We start from the raw sequence: 25,647 nt of genomic DNA, 5'->3' as shown, positions 1-25,647 counted from the left end.
ACTGAACTGCCCACTAGGAAAGGTCAGTCTGGAGGGCAACATGCAACATGGGTCAAAGCCTTAACAAGAGTTAAAAATATTCGAACACTTTCTGTGACCTATGAATTCTACTCCCAGGAAATTCCTAGAAAACAAGCAAAGACATGTATTAACACTTTCAATCTGTTCATCACAGAATAAGTTGTAATATCAAAAAATACTAGTAATCTGAATGTTCAATATTAGGTTACTTATTAAATATATGGGTTATGACCACATGATAGAACACCAGATGGCTATTTACATATCCCAGTATTAAAAAGTATTTCCCAGAATAAAAAGAAAAAATTAGCATGTTTCCAATGTCGTGTTTTTAGAAAGTTCATTTACATATAGGAAAAAGGACTGCGAGGATATACGCACATACTACAGAATGGATTCTCTCTGACTTTGGGATTGTGGGTAATTTTTGTTTTATTTTTTTATTCTTCTGTGTTTAAAAATATTTCCAGGGGCTGGCCCCGTGGCCGAGTAGTTAAGTTCGTGTGTTCCGCTTCGATGGCCCAGGGTTTCGCCAGTTTGGATCCTGGGTGCGGACATGGCACCACTCGTCAGGCCACGTTGAGGTGGCGTCCCACATGCCACAACTGGGAGGACCCACAACTGAAAATACACAACTATGTGCTGGGGGGATTTGGGGAGAAAAAAGCAGTAAAAAAAAAAAAGGAAGACTGGCAACAGTTGTTAGCTCAGGAGTCAATCTTTAAAAAAAAAATTTCCAAAATTAATTAGGAAAAAGTATAATTACATGTTTAACAGGAAGAACAGTCTGGCATTGGTCTATAAAATAGACTGGAACAGAAAAAGAATGAAATCAGTAGTGCTAGGTAGGAAAAAAATATGATTTAAAGGCTATGTAGATATAACAAAGAAGAAAAAGTAATCCAGTTAGTTCTAAGAATTAACTCTGAGGGACAAGAGGAGACCACGCACTGAGGGTCTTGACCCGTGGTAGAGCCCGCTGGACAGACTGCACATGAGGCAGCCATCACAGGCTGCTTTATCACATTTTCAGGCCATTAGTGCAATTCCTAGGACCCGGGGAAGAGGAAACCCTGCATCTGGCACAGCTAGAGCGTGAGCTCGGTGCCTTGCCTCCAAGCCACGTGGGCTGGGTAGGAGGGTTCTGGGCTAGAAACAGATGTTCACAGAGACATGTGAAGTCACCACGCCCAGGAGCAGACAGGGGCAGGATCCAGCTTCTGGAGGATGAAAGGGCCGCAGGTGACAGAGGCACCAGGTCACTGGATTCCTGCACTGAAGAAGTCATTACTGGTTAGTAACCTTTAGAAGACACTGTATTGTATTTATTATGCTTAATTAGACTCTCTATCTCTAATCCAAAACTGGAGGAGGCGCACAACAGAAGATATATATGATTAAAATAATGGATCAAAAATCCCGTCGAGACAGAGAGCACTGAGGAGAACACAGACTCCTGGGAACAGCCCTGGTCTGTACCTGCTGTCCTGGCCTAATCACTGACAGCCCAGCTCTCTATGGTCTCCTCAGGGATAACCACACCATCACCAAGCTCACAGAGGAACTAAGTTGAAAAGTGTATTTTGAGTACCTGAGAGTCAGTGCAAAGAAAAAGTTGATTATCTGAAGCTCACTAATCACTCCCGAAACTCTATTACATACCCATCTGTTTATTTCTTTATCACATGGCTTCTTCAACAGAACAGAAGCACCATGAACAGAAACCTTCTGCTTTCTTCACAGCTGTGTCCTCAGCACCCAGAACAGAGGCTGGCTCACAGCAGCCTCTCTAAAAATCGTCTAAAAAGGAAGCCTGTCAGCGTCAGAAGCAGCTCCTTCCTCGGACTAACTATTACGTGAATCCTCATGGAAGGAGCACTGCTGAAGGCAGTGGTCTTATGAAGAGGCAGAAGAATCTTCTTCGTGGGACCATTTCTTACATCCACCCTTAATAAAAGCCAAACGGACATATTCTGATGTGTCTCAGAAAGGCATTTCTGTGGGCAACTAACCCACAGAACCATGTCATTTCTAGTAACTAAATCTCATCTAGGGAATATAAAATAGGCAAATTCAATAAAATGTTACTGGTAGGATGCAGGTAGTAGAAATTCTGTCAACTTTGCTGTAGATTTAAAAATGTTCATAATAAAATGTTGGGAAAAAAAACTGAAAAGCTTTTGATCTAGGGAAAGAAATTTAAAAGTCAAGAAGAATGAACACCTATCCTGTCTGTGAGGATCTCATTCTCAGTTCCTGTTCTCCTAGCTTTTGATAAGAAATACGTAGTTAGGAATGTAAACACGTGGCTAACCTCAGGGAAACCCAGGCCTTAAGACACCACAAGTGTATGTATGTGTGACAGGACCGCCCCGATTTTGAGGCGGTCCTGTCACTGCTAAGAACACAACCCGCACTCTGGCCCAAAAGGAAGGCAGTGGGCTACACGTCACAGGGTGGGGTTTCAGCCCTGCTGTGAGGACAGGTGTGGGGAAAGGCACAGGAGGCTGCTGATCTATCACATGTGGCAGTGCAGAGGCCAGCAAAGACCCCCATGAGGCCAGGCAGCAACCACAAAGATTTTTCGAGATATCCTTAATAAAAACTTGGCTCAGGAAACACATGCACACTTTCGTGGACAAGCACCAGCCCATCAGAGATCCCGGGCTTTGGCTGACCACCCTGGTCTCTGCCACTGAAGCCCTGCCCCTCCTCAGCCTCACAGTACCTGACCCCACAAGGAGATTTTGCTTCCACCTGAAAGGGAGCACCACCAAGAAACAGGAAAATGAAATCACATTCACTTCAGATTCTGGAAAAACAGCACAGCAAAAGGTGTATTTCAGTGTATACTGAAATGAGCGTAGGAAAATATTAAGCCAGTACAGTAATTACATAGAGATAAGGGAGGGAAATTGTTTTGTTTTGCAAACTTATATTACCAATTCTGGGTGAAACATTTTGCTAAATTATTTACCTAATTTTCACTTTAAAAAATATCAGCTTCTTTTTCTGTTAAATTTCAAAAAGTTATGACAGACTTCTGAATACACACTAAAGTACATTCATGATATAATGAGAAGATTCTGCTTCGTATTTCCTAGAAGGTCAGTCCTCTCTCTCTGATCATATGACAGAGCTGACTCACGTTTCTATCCCGGTCACCACCCTCAGGCAATGAGTCTGAGATCTGGTGCATTTGACGGGGCTTCCCTTAGACGGCAGGTCTCAGGCGACTACACAGACAACAGGGCATCGGAAATGGTACCTTGTACTCCCTCTTCCTAGGCTCTTCCTTTGATGGCCTCTCTTTCTTATCCACACTACCACGGTGCCTCTCGTCATCCAAACGGAAGCCTTCACTGTGTCGTTTCTCCTTATGCCTCTCCTCCCCTTCCTTGTCAGAGGACGGAGTCCTTGGTTCTTTGGAATACTTCTCTTTTTTCTCCCTTGTGCTGCTTTTTTCTCGATGTTTCTTTTCTCGATCTGGTTCTTTCTGCTTCCTGTGTCTTCTTTCACCTTCTTCTTTATAAAGCCAATACTTAAGAGGATTGTCTTTGCTGTCACCATACTGCAACTGTGAACATGACATAGGAAAAACACATGAGCCCACAGAACACAGGCACACGTCTCGTACATGTTACGATAAAGAGGAAAGCCACAGAACTACCATTGCCCCTTACTCTTCTATCGCACTGCAGGGACGTTCCTAAAACCCTACTCTGAGGACGAACTTCTGGAGAGAGAAAACCCACTACTCCACTTTACCTGGGCCACCCACCCCTACAGGATGACAGCAACACTGCAGCGAGTGCCCTCACCCTGACGTGGGAAACCACGTCCAGATTCCTTGGCGTGGCAAATACGGCCCTGCACAGCCCAGCCCCTCCTCTCCTCTCCAGCCTCGTCTTTGTCATTCTTGTCACCCTCTCCCCAGCTCCTACACATGCTGAGCTCCACGGACACAGAAGCCCCTCCTGTGACAGGTGTGTGACTGCTCCAGGAAGACACTAGCTTCCGTGAGCAGCATGCTGCTGTGCCGCTTTCCACAGCGTGTCCCATCAGTCTATCCCTCCTCAGCAGTTCACACGTTCACTCCCCACCCACAGGCAGATTCTTAAAACTGGGCACCATTGTTTAGTCAGTCACCTCTGCATCCCCAAAACCACTGTGGACACTCAGTAGTAACTGGGGACATCCATTACAAAGTGGCGCGCTGCTAATTTGCAGAACGGGTGTTAGTATGTAGCATTTCTGGCTCAGACGTCCAGTCCTGGGAGCATGCCTCAATGGAGCCCCAAACTGAACTGTCCATTCCTGTCATTCAAGGTCTCCTCCACTCACACCCGCTCGGTCACCACTGCATGCCTGCCCCACAGTCGGAGGGCTCTTTCTCACAGCCCTCGTCTCGGGTACCTGTGGTCCCACTCGCTCCGCCCCTCCTGTAGACCACGCAACAGTCCCCTGATGCGTCTCCCTTCCTCCAGTCTCCCTGACTCCCACCCACTCCGCTCATCACTGCCAGGATGAGCTTCCTACAGAAACCCATGTTGACAAGCCGTTGAGCAAACTCCGCAGCAGTGACGTTAGATTACTACCACACCCTTCAGAATAAATTCTATGGAGATTAAAGATTTACGTGTCAAAAGAAATGGTAAGAACTCAGAACAAAATACAGGGGACTATCTACTAACACTGGTGTGGGAGACGGCTCTCTGAGCATTACATCAACAAGAGAAATAACGAACAGACAGACTTGACCACTTCACAATTTTAAACTTACTTATAAAAATAAAGATTCTGCAAGTAAAATTCAAAACAAGCAGAAAGCAGCCACACAAATGAGTAGCAGAGAGTTCATCTTTAAAGCACTCTTAAAATTACTCTGACACTCTGCCAGCAAAGGAGGCACAGGCTCACAGCAGAGCACTCAGGGCACCCTCCCTCCTGAAGCATAAGACCACCAATTACGACAACGCCCACTGCTGCTCAGGACACGGGAACGGTTCTGATGATACACACAATTACAGCTTTTATGTAAAGCAAATGGGGAACATTTACATTTACTGTGATCCAGCAAGTTCATTTCCAGAAATTAATCAGAAGGAAATAATTATGAATAGATGCAAAAAGTTTATCCCACGGGTGTCTTTATAATAAAAAAAATTCAGAAGCAACCTGGGTGTCCAAAAAAAGCAGACACGTCAAGAAAACTATGAAACATCCATATCATTGAATATTATATTATGCAGCCATTAAAATAATATTATAGAAAAATATGATAACTTAGAAAAATACCCAAAATGTATTCAGTTTCAACAGTTTATAAAACAGTAAAAATTCAATTTAAGAAAAAAGTTTATATATACATATACATACAGACATATATATAAACCTGGTAGGATATATATCTAAACGTTAATAATTATCTCTGACTGGGGAGTCATTTTTATTTTTCTTCTTACTTATTTGTACTTTCTGAATTTTCCAAAATAACCAAGTATTACTCTTGGAATCAGAGAAACACACTTGCCTGTGTGAGGAGCAGTAACCACCTGCACTTAGTGCTCCAGAACTTCCTCAGGCCTTGAATTCTGTTTTACAAAATTTTCCACAAATGCTCCTAAAATAATGCTTAAAGTGCCCTCTCTTTGCTCTCTTTGGAAAACCCTTCCTCAGCCTGCTCTGAATACCTTTCTTTCTCGGTATCTTCTTTCTCTCTCTTCATCTCCTCGTTCAGAGTCTTCATCTCTCCTTTCCTTCTCTTCAATTCTTACTTTACTCACTATAAAAATAAAACGTATGTTTAACATTCCCAAACTTCAGCACATCAAAAAGGCCTCCTAGCACCTTGCTGCAGTCTTTACTGTACATATCGCATTTTTACAAATCATACATCAACACATATGAAAACACATGCTTCAAGTAAAACACATTCTCCAATCTCAAGAATGGAAAGTTCTAGAATCTAAACATAAAATACAATAAATAAGGAGATCACAATGGCAATTGCTACTGAGGCAACCTGGAAAATGTCAGACTAACCCAGGCAACTAGAGAGGGGCACCAGCCCACACACACACCTTCGGAGCACCTGTGTCACTAACAGACACCCTTAGGGATGCAGGGCCCAGTCGACTGGGAAAAACTGGCCCGGTCGGGCAGACATTTCTGCCAAGTGCTCAGCTGCAAGGAAGGGCCTGCCTCACTGCCTCCTGGAGCCCTGCTGCTGAGGACGCAGCAGATGCAGGAGGCCCTGGGATAAGGAGACTGCCTGCAGCCCACTCGGCTGGCACGAGACGAAGCTGGCACCCACCCCCACCCCAAGCTGCGATCTCTCCCTGCCAGGGGGACCAATAGAGCCACACGCCATCACTGATGAGGCCTCCAGCACCATCCAAGAGTGAAAAGTCAGACTTCCACTTTTGAACCTGTACAGACAAAAACATCAGTAGGCTTAAAATTAAGAGAATCAATATTTTAAAAGATGAGGACAAAATTAAACATTCAAACATCACTGAAGCAAAGTTCATTCATTCAAAAAGTATTCACTGAGCCCTGACCACTCTTCTCAGAGCCTGAGATAAAAGAGACCAAAACAACGGAGTAGGGAGTCCCCCCGGAGCTCACTCTCAGAAAGGGAGACAGGAGTGGAGGGGTGAGGAGGGCTAGGTTCCGGCAGACTGGACGAGAAAGAGCAGGTCAGGGTGATCCCAGGTTTCCCGACCCGAGGGACAGGAGAGTGCAGCTGCCATCGGCTGGAATTGGGAAGGCTGGAGGGAGGGGCTCTGCGAGACAGTCAGAAGTTCGGTTGGGTGCATTATGTTTGCACCGTCTACCAGACATCAAAGTACAGGAGGATATACAAGACCAGAATTCAGGGATGAGGCCCAGCTGGGGATAAAACCTTGGAAATCAGGAAGAGATAAATGATATTTAAAACCATGAGACTGGATGTGGTCGCAGGGAAAGAGGGCAGCTGGAGAAGGGGTCCAAAGAGCAAGGCCGCATTTTACAGGAGGGGAGACAGAGGAGATGAGGTAGCGGCAAGACAATGACCAAGGAAGAAAGAAGGAACGTCAAGGAGTCTGATGGTGCAGTCAGTCATTCCATTACAATCCATCTCAATGCTGCATTGAAAAAGCAAGATCAGGCGGCCCAGTGTTTCGTTGGTTCGAATCCTGGGCGCGGACATGGCACTGCTCATCGGACCACGCTGAGGCAGCGTCCCATGTGCCACAACGAGAAGAACCCACAGCGAAGAATATGCAACTATGTACCGGGGGGCTTTGGGGAGAAAAAGGAAAAAATAAAATCTTTAAAAAAAAAAAAAAAAAAAAAGCAAGATCAGGCAGCAACCAAAAAAGAATGATCTGAGAACAAGAACAATCTTACCCGAAATAAATACCATGAACATCATAATACAATCCCAAAAAGGGGCACTGGATAGTAAGATAGACACTGCTAAACTTAATTAGTGGCAACCTCGTTAACACACAATCCTGCCCCTAAGTACACCACATCCAACAGAAACGCACCCGTGTTCTGAGCCTCATCTCCAGCGGGCTAAGTCTGCAGGTGTAGCCAGGCCTCAGCAGCAGGCAGCAGCGGTGGATGACAGGGCACAGGGTAAAGGCCATGGCTCCCATCCTTCACAGCCAGGCCTCCGCCTCCTCATGGTTCTAAAGATTATTATGTCTCCTTCTAATATATTCCTTTTTTGTTTATGTTGGCTAGTCTGAACTTTTTATAAGAAGCATATACTACTTGTACAATAAAAAATAGATACCTCCATTTGAAGGGGAAAAACATGCACTTTTACCTTAGAATTCCCAGGAATTTAGATAAATAACAATTAAATATTGCTTAAAACTGATACTTTTGAGGAATTCTTTTATCAAAGAGCACTATTTCTGTTTATTTACAACGTATATTGAGGTTTACTGAAATAACAAATCTAAAATGTTTCAATAGTAAAATTCCAGCAACGAGAAAATCGTTACTCCTTTCATTCACTGAGTTTTTCAAATATCAAAAGGAAACAACAGTGAAAAGTACACACACAGGTACAAGAAGGGCCTCTTACTTCAAATCCAAAGCTAAAAGATTTATGAAAACCATGAGAGAAAATAAAATGATGAGTGAACATTTCAAAAGAAAACGCCCCCCAATAGTAAGCCCTTTAAGAAACAGAGACAACAAGATGTACAAAGAGCAGAGCAACATCTCAGGAGGGAGCCCGGGACCACACCAGCTCAAGGGATTCAAGGCCAGAGACAGCCCCGCGGGCCCACGCACACCTGCTGGCACCTTGCGCTCGGCTCTCTCCAAGACCTGCCAGCCTCGCACATCCCGGCCCAGCAGGTTATGGTAGGCGGCCGCCTGCCTGAGCTCCTCCCTCCGAGCTCTTCGGTCTTGGTCTTTTTCTCTGTCTTTTCCCCTCCTGTGAGCCTTCTCTGCGTCCTGTTCTCGGTGTTTCTCTTTGAGCTTTCCTCTGTCCTGGTCCCTGGCATCCTTTCTCCTTTCCCGTGGCTTTTCTCTGTCTCTCTCCCCTCGGGCAGGCTCCCTGGAGGGGTGGCCGTCTCTCTCAGCCGTCCTCTCTCTGTACTTGGTGTCTCCATCTGGCTCCCTGTGTCTGTGCTCCTTGTATTCTGGGACATCCATTTCTGACTCCTTAGGTGGCAGCTTTTCTCTGTGCTTCTTATCTTCCTTTGGACTACCTGAGTGTGCAACCTAAACAAGAAAAAGAAAGGGGACTTCTGAACCTAGAACACCGGCTTCACCTGCTTTCCATCCCAGAAGGATGGCCTGGACCAAGAGTCTCTGAACCTGCAGGAAGTGGAGTCAGACTCAGCATTTCTGCAACTGGCAACAGGTGCCCATTTATCAGAGACACATTTGTTGGCAAATCAAAGCTCAAATACTCCACGGATTAGAAAGAGAAAGAAAGGGACACTGAAGCTATGTCATAAAGTATCAGACACTAACTGCTTGGGTCCCACCCAAAGAACAAGAACCCCCATTATAAGACTCTCAGGAGGTCTCCACATCAACCCCCAAGTCCCCTCCACACAGACACACACAGACCACACACACACACAATGCACACAGCACATACATGTACACACAGCCAAAGAGACACATGCGTACTTAAATATACCACACACGCACACATACACACACGGCACACACCACAAAGACACATACACATGCACACAAATATACCACACACACACAAGTACACACAGACACACACCCACAGCCTGCCTGAGCCCTGAACCACCACAGAACCCCGAGTGAGCTGGTGGGCGCTGTGCGGGGCTAGGAAACCCTACCTCACAACAGTTGGGAGCTATTAGCCACATGGCTTTGCCTCTGCATCAAACGCCTCTGCACTGGGCCCCACGTAACCAAAGCTGTGCAGCACTGTGAACCAGGCCAGACTGCCCAAGGAGACTCCCAGGGTCCAAATGGAGCCCAATGTAAATCTTAAAATACATTACCCAAAGGTGTCTTCTGAGGTCATCTGCTTTCCAAGTATCATCTTTGGATCTCCTCTAAAAATAAAAGTATAAAGTTAGAATTTTTAAAGTTTAAAATGTCCAAGTCTGTACACTCTACTGAGCCACTTTTTCAATAGGCCACTTAAGTCAATGGCAATAAGTGCTCAATATGCAGAAAATCAGTCTATCTACCGTAACAAAAGCTAAGAGAAATGCAGATTTTAAAAAATCATTCACTTGTCTAAAATTTCCTATAAGTGATTATAGAATGTGTGCCTTTGGTTACTTCACAATGTAAACGTTCACATCGCTTCAGGGCTCGGCTAGGCCCCGGTAACACGTAACCCTCACCTTCCCACGTCACCCATGGCCTGTCTGTGCCCAGGCCCCCTCGCAACACCGTCCCTGGCTGCCTGAGGAGCAGCCGCCTCTGGAGCAGACTCACACAGACCCTGCTGCACCATTCCTGCCTGGCAGCTGCCCGCTCCAGGTGCCAAGCTGCAGCAACACAACCCTCCACACACAGTGGATAACAAGGAAATGGTCCAACTCAACCAAGAGAGCCTGTGTTGCTGGAAGAGATGACGACAGAGTGGAAAACTGCAGGGGTGGAAAGGCACCAGCCAGGAATGCGGAGAGTAAATCCATCAGAAAACCCATCGGACTGGGCTTCTTAATGGTTGTAATTATATTACTTATGCTGCTAAAATAAAAAACCCTGAAGGCAACAGAACTCCGACAGAGACCAAAGGATCCTTCCTCTGCCTCTTCAGTCTTCGCCAACAGAAACCCAGCTTCAAGCACTTAAAATTCAGGCCCTGGCCTTGCTTAGTCCTGATGCTGTCCTTCCCTTTTTCCTCTTTTACATTTCTTAGTCTTTAAAGTGACACAGAGCTCCCTCCTGCCCATCACAGCCCCGTGTGTCGCACACATTCCCAGGAACTATGCACACCCAGCACGTGCATGGGCACAGCGCTTTAGACAAGGGGCCTAATTTGTTTACCCTCTGCTTGGCCAAGGTCTTTTGAAGACCAACATTTCAGCCCCTGCCTTGGGGAGCAGGTAGACAAGTTAAATAAAAAATGGCTCTCCAGGGGCCGGCCCAGTGGTGCAGCAGTTAAGTTCGCACGTTCCACTTTGGCAGTCTGCGGTTCGCTGGTTTAGATCCCAGGTGCGGACATGGCACTGCTTGGCAAGCCGTGCTGTGGTAGGCATCCCACATATAAAGTGGAGGAGAATGGGCAAGGATATTAGCTCAGGGCCAGTCTTCCTCAGCAAAAAGAGGAGGATTGGCAGTAGTTAGCTCAGAGCTAATCTTCCTCAAAAAAAAAAAGAAAAAGAAAAAGCCTCTCTAAGCACGGAGTAGAAAGGTAGCATTTTCCCCAGCAAGGAGTAAACCCCATCCTGAAAACAAACAAGAACTTGGGAGAGCTCCCCAAACAGCACAACTTCAAGCTACAGGACCGCTCCATCCATGCCAAGCAAATCCGAGAACATACTTCATGGAGCCAAACACCCACACCAAGAGACCCTGGACCACGTGACCACCGTGCACAAGATGGACAGAAGAAGGGAGACAGCAACTCCCAGAGAGCGCGCCCCAGCCACCAACCAATACCTCACACGTCTGATCCCGTAAGTCAGCTGAACTGTTTAATACCTTTTCATGACAAAACTCTTGGGAGAACTGTACAGAAAGAACCCTAATCTTCAAATTCCTTTCATCTGCCTCCAGAATAAAGTGGGTTAAACTGACTTAACTCCCATCCCGTCAACGCAGGGCCTCAAAGGAATGCTCTGCACAACCCTTTCATCTCATCCTGAAATCTGAAGAAGGAAAGGAGAGCGCCCCAGGAAGTGTTAGACCACAGGCACGGCCCAGCCTCCAGTGGCCACTCAGGCCACACGTGCCTCCCTCCTGCTCTTCCTAGGCCACAACTCTTCAACCTTGGGGCCTACATCACTAAGGAGAAGACTCTGGGTAACCTCACCAGTTCCTCTTTACACTATTTACCATGTTTATTTCTGAACCAGGTTCAGGGGCAGTAAAGCCACACCTCACTCTCAGGGTCATGCTTGGGGCTCGGTGTCTCCAGGCAGCCCCTCTGGTCCTGTTTCCCTATTTCGAGAAAAGCAGTTTCCCCACAGCATGCAGATCCCTGGAATATCACGTCCCAATCAAACAGCTCCATCACCCAGACCTGCTTCCAAACCCCTCGGTGGACGTAACTCCCACCAGCTGCACTGACTCAACCAGGCACTTACGGGGGTCTTGGCCTGGCAGCACTGTGCTTCCCCTCTGCCTTCAACAGCTGAGCAACCGCTCGCTCGCTGGCTCACTTGCCAAAACCTAAAGCTAAACCTCAGAGTACCCAGTTAGCTTCATGTTGACAAGCGCTCACAGGAGCTAAGTTGCTTGGTTTCTGTAAACAGTTGGAGAACAGCTATCACTGGGCGGCAAACCTCTCCCTTGGGATTAAGTCTCCCTCAGCATGCTGGACTCGGAGGCCAGGCTGCTGCCAAGACTGGCCTGGTAGAAGAGGCATCTACACTCCGCTCTCAGGTCAGACACGACCCATCACCAAGTTCCACTGTGTCTTCTTCTAACACATTTGTCTAAACTCATCATTCCTGCCCAGTCCCTGCCACAAACCCAGCCCAGCCTTTCGCGCAGCGGCAGGCACAGCTCCTAACTGTGTCTGCAGCACCACTGGCCCACGGGGATCTAGTCTGGAGAACCCAGGGGTGGTGTCCCCACATGACACGAGCAACAACTCCCAGGACTACAGGCTGGAAGGAGCAGGACCACCGGAGGCCGCAGACGGCTGTGATCCACCCAGCCTAGAGGGTGACAGACTAGCACACTTGCCAAAAGACCCAGAGGGGGAGGTGGTCACACACAGCTTTAGGACTGAGACATAGTTTACCTTTGGCTGTCTTAATTTTTTCTTATTATCAAATTCAATTACTTAGTAACAAATTAATAAATTTGGCCTATTCTGGTTCTTGGCTGTTCTTCATTCTCATTATTATTCAACTGTAACTGATGACTCCCTGGCAGTGAGGTCGCCAGGGGAGAAAAGGGAAACCAGGTGGGATTACTGATCTCTCCACTGCTTATTCCTGTCCCCCCCCCCCCCACTGGTCATTAACACACCACAGTTTGCTCACCACCTGGCTGAGAGCAGGTAGCTCGTCTCCAACATTGCGGTGACAAATACTTGGTTTTGGGGTGCTGCTTCTGCAGATGCTGGCCCTAATGTAGGGTGCCACGTCAAGGCACAGAGCACCTCAGCTCTGGCAGCATCAAGTCTCATCTGCAGAAGAGGCTGACCCCAGACTAAGTCCCTTCTAGGCCTGGCTGCAGATTAGCAGTGTGGGGAGAGGTCAGAGACAAACAGCCCGACACTGGCTAACTGCCAGCAGCAGGGGAGAGCTGAGCTCCATCCTCATCTGTGCAGGGGCTACTGCATGGGTGAAAGGGAGCAGCCAGGGGAGGGAAAATCACAAAGGAGTGGTCAGTGTAAATGCCGCCAGGCCAGCTGTGTCTGCGGGCTGCAGCTGTCCAAGTCAGGGTCCTGCCTTCCCACAGAGACTGGGAGGCAGAGGCCCCATCCTTCCCGAGCACTCCATTTCTAGGACAGCTCTCAGGTCCTTGAGAAAGACACTCCTGGGCTGTAGAGACACACAGACATCTCAAAAGGACAGAGGAAGGATGTGCAATTGCAAATATGCCAAGAAAGCGGGGCAGGCCTATCCAGGCATCAGCTGAACAAACTATCACTCTTCTGACAGCCCTGAGCTTTCCCAGATAGGAACTCACAGGTGGCTGGGTCGTCCCTGACAAGGCCTTAGGCTGGCAGAAGCCACTAAAACATTGGTAAAGTTTCGTGCAGGAGAACCCCACAACTGGATTAGTGAAGACCAACCCTTGGATTTACCCGAGAACATTCAGCCTTTCTAAAAACAGAATGAGGGGCCGGCCCGGTGGCACAGCAGTTGAGTTCACGCTCTCTGCTTCCACAGCCTGGGGTTCACAGGTTCAGATCCTCAATGCGGACCTACACACTGCTCATCAAGCCATGCTGTGGCAGCATCCTGCATACAAAGTAGAGGAAGACTGGCACAGATGTTAGCTCAGGAACAATCTTCCTCACAAAATAATAAAATAAAATAAAAACAGAATGAACAGCACTGCACCAACCTAAACAGTCGACACCAGTTCAGAGTGAACTGCTACAGCACAGCTTGTATTTCACAGCAACGTTTAAAAAGAAGGGTAGGAGGGGCTGGCCCCGTGGCCGAGTGGTTAAGTTCGCGCGCTCCGCTGCAGGCGGCCCAGTGTTTCATTGGTTCGAATCCTGGGCGCAGACATGGCACTGCTCATCGAACCATGCTGAGGCAGCGTCCCACATGCCACAACTAGAAGGACCCACAACAAAGAAGATACAACTATGTACCGGGGGGCTTTGGGGAGAAAAAGGAAAAAATAAAATCTTTAAAAAAAAAAAAAAAAAAAGAAGGGTAGGAATGTATTTCCTTCTAAGGGTAACCTAAATACAAACATTTATATGTTTACATCTTTCAAGCTATGATTAATAAATTTCATGATGCTAACAAACTCACACATTGCCAATTGTTTGGTATATAACAGAAAAATTTAGAAATTTGTAAAATTTCTGTGGAGCGTAAAAATTAATAAAAGTCAAAAGCAAGGTACCTAAAATGTTTTGAAAGAACTACCACTGGCACACTGCCACCGCTCTTCCCCAGCAGGCGTAATGCCTGCAAACTCACCGTTAAGTTTTACTTGTCTAAGAACAGCTACAAAATACTGAACGTTGGTATGATCTTAGTACCAATAAAGAATACAAAACTGCTTACGTTAGTGACGGCAGTTATGTGAGCAAAGAAGTACACTGACATGCACCTAATGCAAAGCTCGATGCACCACAAACGTCACACCAAACACCACCAGAAAGCCCAGCACAGCTTCATTCCATCACCTCACTGAGCCTTTAGCACTCCCTTTACTCCATGAAACAAACTACAATTATTAGTCCCTAACGCTATGATCATTACATAATTAGGTTCTAATGATCAGTAGGTTAACTTGCTAAAAAGCTAATGACCAACTTGCAACTGAGCACCTAATATAGGTATTCATTAGCTGCCGGGAAACATCCAGCCCTGTATTCCCTTGCTTTTGCTACTTTGAAATATTTACGTAATAAACAAGTACCAGAAAAAAAACCCAAGATAATCAAAGTAATGCTAAATGTAATCACCTAGGTGAACTACTCCAGCCAGATAACAGAAGACACAAGAGAGGAAAGATCTCCTTGGGATCCAAGAGGCAAACACATGTCTGTGGGGATATGTGGTTATTGATAAGACGTGGGTGGCTGAAGAGCCCTCAGGAATTTCAGGGCCTGCTCTGGGATCCTGCCTTAGCAGCTAAGAACAAGGGCTTTGCTGGCAATTCATGAAGAGGCCTAGGAGGGAACCAGAGCTAAGCAATAGCAGAGCAAACCCTTGCTATTCAAAAACTTACTTTAACTAAACTTGTACTTCATTCATAAATATTAAAGGTCAAAAAGGCATTTGAGAAAAAGCCAACAAAAGAAAGAAAAAAAGATAAACAAATAGAGAAAATGACCCTAAAAGAAAAATAATCCAAGAAAATAAAGAGAAATCTTTATTTTTTAAAAGGCACATCAATAATATCCTCAAAAAGAATTTTAGGGGCCAGCCCTGTGGTGTAGTGCTTGAGTTTGGCACACTCCACTTCAGCAGCCTGGGCTCTCAAGTTCAGATATACACCACTCATCAGCCATGCTGTGGCAGTGACCCACATATAAAAAAATAGAGGGAGAGTGGCACAGATACTAGCTCAGGTCTAATCTTCCTCAGCAAAAAAAAAAAAAAAGTTTAAAATACAATAAGCACAAGTTAAAACATGCTATAAAAAGGAGCAATATGAGAACAAGGAAGAATTCTTAATATTAAAATTAAAACTGACAAAGTAAAACATTAAGCAGATGAAGCTAACAATAAAGGTGGAGAAATCTCTCAAAATATAGGAAAAAAAGAGATGGAAAATGACAAATAAAAATGGCAAGCAATAGGATATGTTGGAGAATATGAGGAAGCCATTTGATATAAACCTAATTCAGCCTGACCTTGTCTTTCCAAAAGGGCCTGACCGTGGCTGTTGAACATGCATTGTATATCTGCTTTAGAGATTCCCTATGGCAAGAGCAAAAGGCCCTTGAGATAAAGGTGCAACTTCCCTCCCTCTCCCAACTGTTGGCATCTCCTTAAGGATTAAGCATCTTCCCTTAGGCTAGGAACTGATTGCTGCGCTCACCTGTGACCACTCAGCTCGAGACAATAGACTTGCCTCCTGCTACGCCCTCCAAGATAGCAGACCCACTACCTGCTGTGTCCATCAAGCACTGTGCTGACAGGGCAATCTTGTGACTATTGTGGGAGGGACATTTCAATCATGTGAAACATCCTCTTTGAGGGTATATAACCGCCCTATGTACCCCTACTTCTTTGGAGTGCTCTGTTCCTTTGTGGAAAGACTCTCCCGGGTTATAATCCTCAGATTTCAGCTCAGAATAAACTCAACCAAATTTTCATTTACAGATTGGTTATGGATTATTTCCATCGACAAAAATATGAGCCATGAGTTCAACACCTAACAGGAGACTGAACAAGAGTTTCAGGAAGAAGGAAGGGAGAAGGTAATAGAGGGAAACACAGAACATTCCAGAAGTGAAGGTAGACTTGAGTCTTCATTTTGAAAGGGATGATCGAATGTCAAAAATAATGAAAAAAGACCCACGACAGACACACTGCCAGACACGTCCAGAAAACCAAGGACAGACTGCCTGAATCTTCTGGAAAGAAAGAAAATGTTACCAAACTGACTGCTGGAAGACAAAAGCAGAATGTCTTCAGAATCCTGGAGAAATCATTCCGACCCTAGAACTCCACGCTGAGCGAACTCCCAGACAAGCATGTCAGTGTAACAGAGGCTTTCTCAGAGTGTATAATTTGCCTCCTACTCACACTTCTTGAAAAACATATTTGAGAATCTACTCCGGGGGAAAAAAGAGGGGATTTCAAGAAAGATGATGACCCTGGATCCAAGAAACAGCAGACCAAACCCAGAAGTACAAAAAAAGAAATTCCCAGATGACACCCTGCGAAGGTCTACAAAACAATTAGCCCTAATTAGAACAGAAAGTCAGTGAGCTCTGGGAAGAACTTTTTTAAAGCAAATTTCATTAAACAGACATTATGACTGATTAATAAGCTCAAAGATGTGATAACGTTAAAAAAATCATATGTTGTTTTTTGCCAAAAAGAATTGACAAATGGAAATACACAAAGATCAAAGGGCCACTTAAGAAAGACATGGTCCAGGGGCTGGCCCCGTGGCCGAGTGGTTAAGTTCGCGCACTCCGCAGCATGCGGCCCAGTGTTTCGTTGGTTCGAATCCTGGGCGCGGACATGGCACTGCTCATCAGACCATGCTGAGGCAGCGTCCCACATGCCACAACTAGAAGAACCCACAGCGAAGAATACACAACTATGTACTGGGGGGCTTTGGGGAGAAAAAGGAAAAAAATAAAATCTAAAAAAAAAAAAAAAAAAAAAAAAAGAAAGACATGGTCCAAATCCGAAGCAACCTCCATTGTAAGACAACTACCTGACTACAGGAAAGATGACCTTGACCCTGACCCCAGGAACACTGCCCTCCAAGGAGCGCTGGTGCAGGTACACAGGACTGCTTTTTCTCTTTGGTCTAATCACGCCACTTAGTTATGCAGTGAACGCTGCTTATATCGTGATATTACAGTGTTTATTGCTTTTCAGTTTTAAAAATCAACCTGTAAACAAATCACAGAAAGCTTAAGTTACAGAATAACCTACAAAACTGTAAGGGAATGTTATAGAAGATAACAGAGGCCAGGGCATTGACGGGCTTAAAGATAAACGGAGGGTAGCATAGGACACTAACTTCCTAATTACAACCAGCGAGAGGTTAAAAGATACTATCAAAGTCGATATAACATAAAACACAAATAAAGAATATTACTCAACATTATAAAAGCAAATGATAGAAAAAAACCAAAAATAACAGAGAGAAGGGAAGGCAGAAGGAAACGTATGCAAACTAAATTTCTCATCTTTTAGTGAGGAATCAACAGACCCCAAGAATAACAGTAGTTACCATTTACTGAGCGTTAATAACACTGTTCTAAGCACTTTTCTAAGCGCTTCTATGTATAAAACATCACTTAAGGCTCACAAACACCCCACTATTACCGTCCAGATTTTGTGACCCAGGAGACAAGACACGTGAAGTGATTTTCCCAGGGCCGCACAGCAAATACACAAGCCAGAATTCAACCTCAAGCGACCTGGGCGCACCTGCAGCCCTGAAGCCGGGACGCGACGGTTCCAGTTTCAGGCAGTGCGAGCCAGACGTTCACAGCCGCGCCACGGCGGACACGACCAGCGCTCGGCCGCCGCCCCGGCGCCGCCCGGCCAGAAGCAAAGGCCTGAGCGGATGCTGAGAACCAACAAAAGACACAACCGTGGGCCTCGACGGTGGAAAGGGGACTCTGCCGCGGCGTGCCGCCCGACACTGGGCTTTTTACACCACGCGGCCACGTCCTCCGTCCTAACGCGGCTCCGGCGACACCGTCTGCTGGGCGCCCGGGCAGAGTCCGGTGAGGCGGCGCGAACCAGCGGGGGCACGGCCGCCAGAGGCGGGACGGGGCGCGGTGGACCCGTCACCCCGGTTCGGCAGCTTCCCCGCGGCGTCCGCCCCGCCAGGAGCGACTGAGCCCCGCGCGCGCCGCCGCCGGTCCCCGAGCGGGCACTGCAGCCTCAGGACGCCGCCGGCCCCCGGCCCGCGCCTGCCCCCGCACCCACCTTCCCGGGCTCCATCGCCGCTCGCAGTCCCGGGCGGCCGCGCTGCCCTCAGCCCGGCCGGGCGAGGCCAGCGGACACGAACCGGGGCGCCAGCACCCTCGGCCGGGCGGCGTCCTCGACTCCTAGCAACCGGCAGGCGGGCGCAGCGGAAGGCCGAGCAATCGCTGACCCGGCATGCCCCGCGGCCCACTCCAAGCAACCGGCAGTGGGGCGCAGGGGAAGGCCGAGCAATCGCTGGCCCGGCATGCCCCGCGGCCCACTCCAAGCAACCGGCAGTGGGGAGCAGTGGAGGGCCGAGCAATCGCTGGCCCGGCGTGCCCCGCGAAACGGGAAGGAGAGAGTAGCGGAGGGTCGAGCAATGGGTGACCTGGCATGCCCCGCGGCAATACCCAGTGCGCCTGCGTGTCCTAGCAACCGGCAGGCACGTGCAGCGAAGGGCCGAGTTATCGCTGGCCCGGAGCTCCCTCGGGCCCAAAGGCAGAGGGCCGCAGGAGGCTGCCTAGCCTGGGTGCGCGCTACGTGGGACTTTTCGTTTTCGTGGGGCATCGTTGCGGGTATGGGCCTCCTGCCAGGTCCGCTGTTAGGTTTGGGTTAGAGCCATGTGGGGGATGTTGATCTTAAACAAGTAGTCAGTTATCTCTCCAGCAAAATAGGGTTTATTTGGGATCAACAAAGAATTGCAATTTGGGGTCTGCAGCCATGGCAGCCACCGCAAGTGTGAGCCGCAAGGGGAGGAGGAAGCTGGGGCTACTGTGAACGGTGTCCATGGAGGAATGGAGAGCTAGGCGTGTGGTGGCTTTCCGTCGTCCGCGTGGCGACTCTCTCGGCTGAGCCCTCGGCCTCGGGCAGAGGAAGGCTGGCTGCTTCTTGCTGGGCTCCCCCCTTCTGGCCTCCCACTCCATTTTAATTAGGTTTCTGATTATTAATTCCCACAGGGGCTCCGGGTCCCCTGCCCGGTTGGAGTTAGGTTTGGGCTGGGGGCTGGGCAACACTGATGGCGCGGAGAAATCTGGGCTGACCCCGCGGGCAGGCGGCACCACCGAGCGGATATCACCACCAGATACCCAGAGCTACAATGAGGAAACTGAGGCTACTGCTTCTTACCCGGCTACACCATAACCTCAGAGACCCAGGTACAGGAGAGGCGGAGCGTTCAGGTGCTGAGACAGCGTTGAAAGCAACCTCACGTCCCACCTTTTAAAAGCAAAAAGATTAAGGCCCCCAAAATTCGACTTGGCAAGTTCATGTCAATAATGAAAAGAGCTTTTCATCTGTATAAGGCTTTACACTTTAAAAATTATTTTCCCATATGTTGTCATTTGATAAAACACACTGTAACCACGGGCCCTCTAGGACCAGTTCAAACTGACCCTATCTTATCAGCAGAAGGTTTCTCAGGGGCAAGCCAAAAATTTGCAAGTCAAGTAGCCAGAGCATGCATAGAGGAGAAAATCTTGACCGGAAATGACCCCAGAACCAAAGATTCTCCCTGGCACAGAACCAGAGGATCAGATCAGGACTGGAACTTGAAAGTCGGCCTGTCATCAGAGGCAAGGGGTCTGTTGTCTAGGAAGACCCAGCGTTAAAGCCCTTCCCACACCTTACCATAAATGTTCAAAGCCCTCCAATTGAAACCTGCCAGCCCCCCGTTTCTAAGCGCCAGCCTGTTCTCCCTCACCTCTTAAATTGTGCCCCAAATCCTGGATCAGGGAGATAGATTTGAGAGCTTTTGCCTCCTGTCTCCTTGCAGGTCAACCTCGCAATAAAGCTTTTTTCTTTTCTCAAAAGCTAATGCCCTAATAAGTGGCCCATTACCCGCACCAGGTAGGAGAACCCCATCTTTGTGTGGTAGCACCGCCCTGTAAGAGTAGTAGGAATCACTAAGCATTTGAAAAAGTCGTTGTTGATAGAATGAGTTTTTATACCAAACAAAAGATGAGAAAACAGAAACTTTAGGACACATATTGTGCATCTGAGATTTTATTTTATCAGAATTATTTTATTTGAAGATTAGAATAAAAGCCAGTCTTAAACATGCAAGACTGGAGAGGTGTAGGTGCTATTCCAGTGATGGACATTATAACTCACATTTAGCTATTTTTCCACAAACTGTTTTGCATTAGTTTCAGTGTGCAAATGTTACTTAGAAAAGATTGCACTTAATGTTTTCACACTAAAAAGAGTAGGCTCTCAAATCATGTGTTAAGGAGTACATCAGTGAGCATGTTATTGCTAGTCTATGCTTTTGATATCATGGTTTTTCTGTAGATACAAAATTTATTTTGCAGACGTTGTATTTTTGAGTCACATACTGAACCAGTTTACAATTTCCAGGATCTACTTTGCTCCAGATACAAAGGCCATTTAGTCAGCTCTGTGCCTTAGAGAAATTATTAACAGATCCAATCTAAGCCTTTTATATTTTATCATACTTTAGTTTTGGACATATCACTGATGCAGGGTCGGTGAGCCAAGGAGTCGAAAGAAAGATTTCTTAGACTCTCAAGATCTGGCAGTAGTGCTCTTTTATTTAGAGAATAGTGTGGAATAGCATGGGGACAGGACCCATGGGCAGTCAGAGCTTCTGCTGCCGCCGCTTCTGCTGCCCCCGCTGGCATGGGGACAGGGCCCATGGGCAGGCAGAGCAGCTGCTGCTGCCCCCGCTGGCATGGGGACAGGACCCATGGGCAGGCAGAGCTGGTGCATGGGGACAGGACCCACGGGCGGTCAGAGCTCCTGCTGCTGCCGCATGGGGACAGGTCCCATGGGCAGTCAGAGCTCCTGCTGCTGCTGCATGGGGACAGGTCCCATGGGCAGTCAGAGCTCCTGCTGCTGCCCTGAGTTGAGGGTTAGGGCTAATTTTATAAGGCATGGGTACGTGACTTATTTTTACTGGAGAAAAGAAAAGATGATGTAAAAAGTCATTAAATGATTTCAGTGCAGATGGCGTCTGGTTCTTGTGCGGTCATATAACTTTAGATACGAATCTGGCCATATAGATCGGCATGTAGGTGAGGATGCCCTGGGCTTCTCTCCCTGGGGCAGTCCTAATTCATACCATAACAAAAGTCCACTGGGTTGTATAGTTTGGCATGTAGGCCAGGTCACCTTGGGCTTCTCTAGCTGGGGCAGCCTTAATCCACATCAATCACTACTACCTGTTCATTTCCACTCATCAGCACTCAGGAGGAACGTAAGAGAAAAGGAAGGGGGCCGGCCCAGTGGCATAGCAGTTAGGTTCACATGCTCTGTTTGGCTCCCCAGGGTTCACAGGTTCAGATCTGAGGCACGGACCTACACACCACTCATCAAGTGATGCTCTGGCAGCGTCCCACGTACAAAATAGAGGAAGGCTGGTATAGATGTTAGCTCAGGAAGAATCTTCCTCACCAAAAAAAAAAGAGAGAGAAAAAATGAAAATAGGAAAGGTAATCTCAGTGATAGCTACGATTTATTCAGGGACTGCTCCAAAGGAGGCACCAAACTAACTTTCCATTTGGTAATTCATTTAATTCTCATAGCATCTCATGTGAGATACACAGTTACTCTTTTTCAGATGAGGAGACAGAATCAGAAAGGTTCATTCGCTTGCCTACAGTCACACAGCGAGGCTGGTGGATAGTCTGATGCCAAAGTCCATCCTCTTAACCACTATGTCACTCTTCATCAACTGAGAAAACAGCTGATACTGGAAAAGCTTCACACTGTTGAATGTGAGGATAAAGTTAGGCACAAGCACACCATGTGAAAGACCCGGGCATGGCCCTTAAAGCCCACACCCCCACCTCCAGAGGGCAGTCCAAACTCCTGTCAAGATAGTCAGGTCTCGGGGCCAGCCTGGTGGCACAGCGGTTAAATTTGCACGTTCCGCTTTGGCAGCCCACGGTTTGCCGGTTTGGATCCCGGGTGCAGACATGGCCACCGCTTAGCAAGCCATGCTGTGGCAGGCGTCCCACATATAAAAAGTAGAGGAAGATGGGCATGATGTTAGCTCAGGGCCAGTCTTCCTCAGCAAAAAGAGGAGGATTGGCAGCAGATGTTAGCTCAGGGCTAATCCTCCTCCTCAATAAAAAAGGAGATAGTCAGGTCTGGACTCTCTACCCCAGTCTACTCCCCACTGCAGCCAGTCATCCAACACAGGACTCTTACATCCCTCCCAGCTCTCTCTCCACCCCAGCTCTCACCAGCTCCTTTCCTTCATCAGCAAACAGTAACCTAGAGCTCCCCAGATGCGCCAGATTCACAGGCTTCACAGTGCCATTTCCTCTTTCTCTCTGTCCCCACCGTCTTTGCCGAGTAAATGGACTTACACTTATGAAGAAAACTAAGACAATCTTTCTCTCCTCAGACTTCTTAAAACAATCTTCTAAATAACTCATTTGCCAATCAATTACATTTCATCAGATAATATTTATTCTATGTTTATTCCACAGATTAGCTTACTGAGTTCATTTGATGACCCAGGAACTTATAGAATGCTGGAGACAGAAACCTAGATAAAACGCTATCTGGGCCTCTAGTGCTCATAATTGCTAGAGAGAGAAATATGCAAACAACCATTAAATAACGTGAAAGCGTAGGAGCCACTCATAAAATGCGGTGAATGAGGAAGTGACCGAAGTCTGCCTGGAAGAAAGGAATGAGGTCAGGAAGAGCCTCATGGCAGATGGAACTTGAAGTACAGATAACCTACTAGGCAGAGAGGCTGGGAAAGAACATTTTGAGGGCAAAACAAATATGGGTACAAGCTCAGAGGGAGGCAGGGGTGAGGAGGGCTGGGGGAGATGTAATAGCTGACTGTGTCTACAACAGCACCGTCCAGTTGAAGTACCACTCAAGCCACATCAGTAATTATAAATTATCTAGTACTCACACTTTAAAAAGTAAGAAGAAACAGATGAAATCAAATTTAATAATATATTGTATCCAGCTAAATATATGCAAAATGTTACTTCATCATATATATTATGATATTTTACACTTTTTTTTATACTGTCTTCAAAATCAGGTGTATTTTACACTTACAGCACATCTCAGTTCAGAGTAACCACATTTCAAGTGCTGAAAGCCCCATGTGGTGAGTGGCTTCTAGACTGGGCAGAGAAGGTCTGTAGCACAGGGCATGTGACCGGGGCCGGCTGGGATGGTTGGAGATGAGGCCAAAAAGGGGGACATGGCCAGTCTGTAAAGGGCCTTGAATGCAGGATGTAAAGATTTAGAGTGTTAGGTTAGGCAATGGGAAGTCATTAAAAGGGGAAGAGAATGCTGTGGTTGCAGGCTGAAGGATGGGCAGGTGGAGAACACGTGGAAGCTGAGGGAGAGCTTCGTGGGACTCCACCATCTGTCCAGCCTTGTGGCCTGTGTGCAAGCTGCTTCTCTGCCCGGAACACTTGTCCCTTTCTTCAAGTTGGCTTCACTCCTACTCACACTTTGACAAAGAGCCTCCCCTGCTCACATTTGTTATAAAGTTCTGTCATACTCTCTTGCCTATAATTTAAAAATTTATGTCCATCTTCCTCACTAGACTATAAACTAGCTTATAATTTCAGGTTATGATCAAAGCAAAACCTTTTTTCTCAGTAATAAGCTACTTTATTACAAAGTCAATGAGCCTTCCTCTCCCAGCCTCTCTAGTTTTCATAGTCACAGAAATACAGTGCCACTGTCATGTCCATGTATGCGGGTATGACACAAAACCTACCTCCAGTGTCGGCTAACGTGCTGGGGAGAAGGCTGACTCCTGAGCTCCCGTCCCTGATGAGCCTCACTAGCTGCGTGAACATGGGCAGTTTGTTTTACTACCTTGTGCTTCAGTCAGCTCTTCAGTAAAAAGGGGAGATATAAGGGACTTACTCTGCAGAGTGATTGTGGGGATTAAATGAGGAATTATGTAAAGGTCCTTGCATGGCACCAGCTCAAAGTTAGCACTTAGTAAATGTTAGTTATTAACAATTTGTTGTGGTTGTTATTATAGGTTATTACCTAAGTTATAAGCATTTGGGGAAGATAAAAATGGGTGGGATACCCAATCTTCCAAGGGCTGGATTGGTCACTTGCAAACTTAATCACCGTGCTCCACTCCCCAGTCCTACCTTCCTCCTTCTATCTTTCCATTCTCTCTGCCTCCCTTCCATCTTCTTTTCAGATAATGGTCTTTTATTAGAACATAAAATACTTAAATCACTTACACCCTGCTTCATGGAATGTCTCACTCCAGGCACTGGAAAGAAACAAAAAGCTCGGAAGCAGGCGAAGGAACAAGCAAGCATGGGGACAGAGATGCCACCGCATCACTTGGTGCCACCTGGCACAACCTCACGACTGGCACAGATTCCTCCTTGCTCACCATTCTCTTTACTTGATATGCCTGGTCCTGAATTCACATTCAAAACTACTGTTTTAATGCCTGGCTGGTGGGGATAGGGTGGAGTGGAGAGTGGGGTGGTAAATGAAACATGCCTGGTCATGAGCTCGTTGTATTGTTGAAGCCGAGTGATGAGTACTTGAGTATTAACAACACTAGCCTTCTATTTCTGATTATGTTTGAAATTTTCTATTATAAAAAGGAGAAAAACAAAAACAAAAAAAATAGTTGGGATACCAAAATTACAGCCTTCCTTGATAAATTTATAAGTCATCCGTTACTATATAAAACCATAACTGGAGCACTTTTTGGAATAGCAGAGGGCCCATTAACTCCCCTCCCTTCTCCCAACCAGTGAAGAGACTGTGGTGAGCGCAACTCTACAGGCCCTTAGATAGCTGCCCCGCCGTCCGTGCCCTTGAGTAGCCCTGTCTCCCTGAGTGTGAGCAGAGCCTGTGGATGTGACAGATATCACTCCCATGATTAGGTTGCTAATCATCTGACTGAGTTAATCAAAAGGAGATTATCCTGAGTGGGCCTGACCTTAAAAGGAGGTGACATGTCAGAGAAACATGCCTGCTGTCCTGGAAGAAGAGGAAGCAGACTGTCCTTCCCGGAGGAGGCCCTGTGGGAGGAGCTGAGGGTGACCAGTGCCATCAGCCAGAGAAGTCGGGGACTGGGCCCACAGCTGCGATGAACCGACTCTGCCAATGATCTGAGTGGACTCGGGAGAGGTCTCAGACGAGCATCTTCAGAGGGCCCACAGCTCAGCCAACACTTGGTTTCATCTTGTGAGACCCGAGC

General features: G+C 47.0%; 1 protein-coding gene across 7 annotated transcripts in view; it reads right to left on the bottom strand.

The window, feature by feature from the left end:
- The window catches only part of DYNC2I1 (dynein 2 intermediate chain 1), a 74,397-nt gene extending 55,607 nt beyond the window's left edge, over positions 1 to 18,790 (bottom strand). The window contains exons 1-5 of one of the 7 annotated variants that reach the window (XM_014830486.3): positions 18,480 to 18,790; positions 9,525 to 9,578; positions 8,322 to 8,754; positions 5,715 to 5,806; positions 3,290 to 3,598 (exon numbers count right to left, since the gene is read on the bottom strand). In XM_014830486.3, the coding sequence (XP_014685972.1) occupies positions 3,290 to 3,598; positions 5,715 to 5,806; positions 8,322 to 8,754; positions 9,525 to 9,578; positions 18,480 to 18,494 (903 nt within the window). In that variant the 5' untranslated portion in view covers positions 18,495 to 18,790. Of the gene's footprint in view, positions 1 to 3,169; positions 3,599 to 5,714; positions 5,807 to 8,321; positions 8,755 to 9,524; positions 9,579 to 17,247; positions 17,299 to 17,972; positions 18,326 to 18,479 lie in introns of those variants that run through there. The other 6 variants (XM_070516956.1, XM_070516943.1, XM_070516962.1 and 3 more) reach the window with 6 other exon arrangements.
- Positions 18,791 to 25,647: the final 6,857 nt, after the last annotated feature.

This window comes from Equus asinus, chromosome 1 (genome assembly GCF_041296235.1).
Source record: "Equus asinus isolate D_3611 breed Donkey chromosome 1, EquAss-T2T_v2, whole genome shotgun sequence".
In the NCBI taxonomy this organism is placed as follows: domain Eukaryota; kingdom Metazoa; phylum Chordata; class Mammalia; order Perissodactyla; family Equidae; genus Equus; species Equus asinus.
Note: the sequence above shows the minus strand (reverse complement) of the source record. Positions and strands in the feature narration are given on the sequence as shown.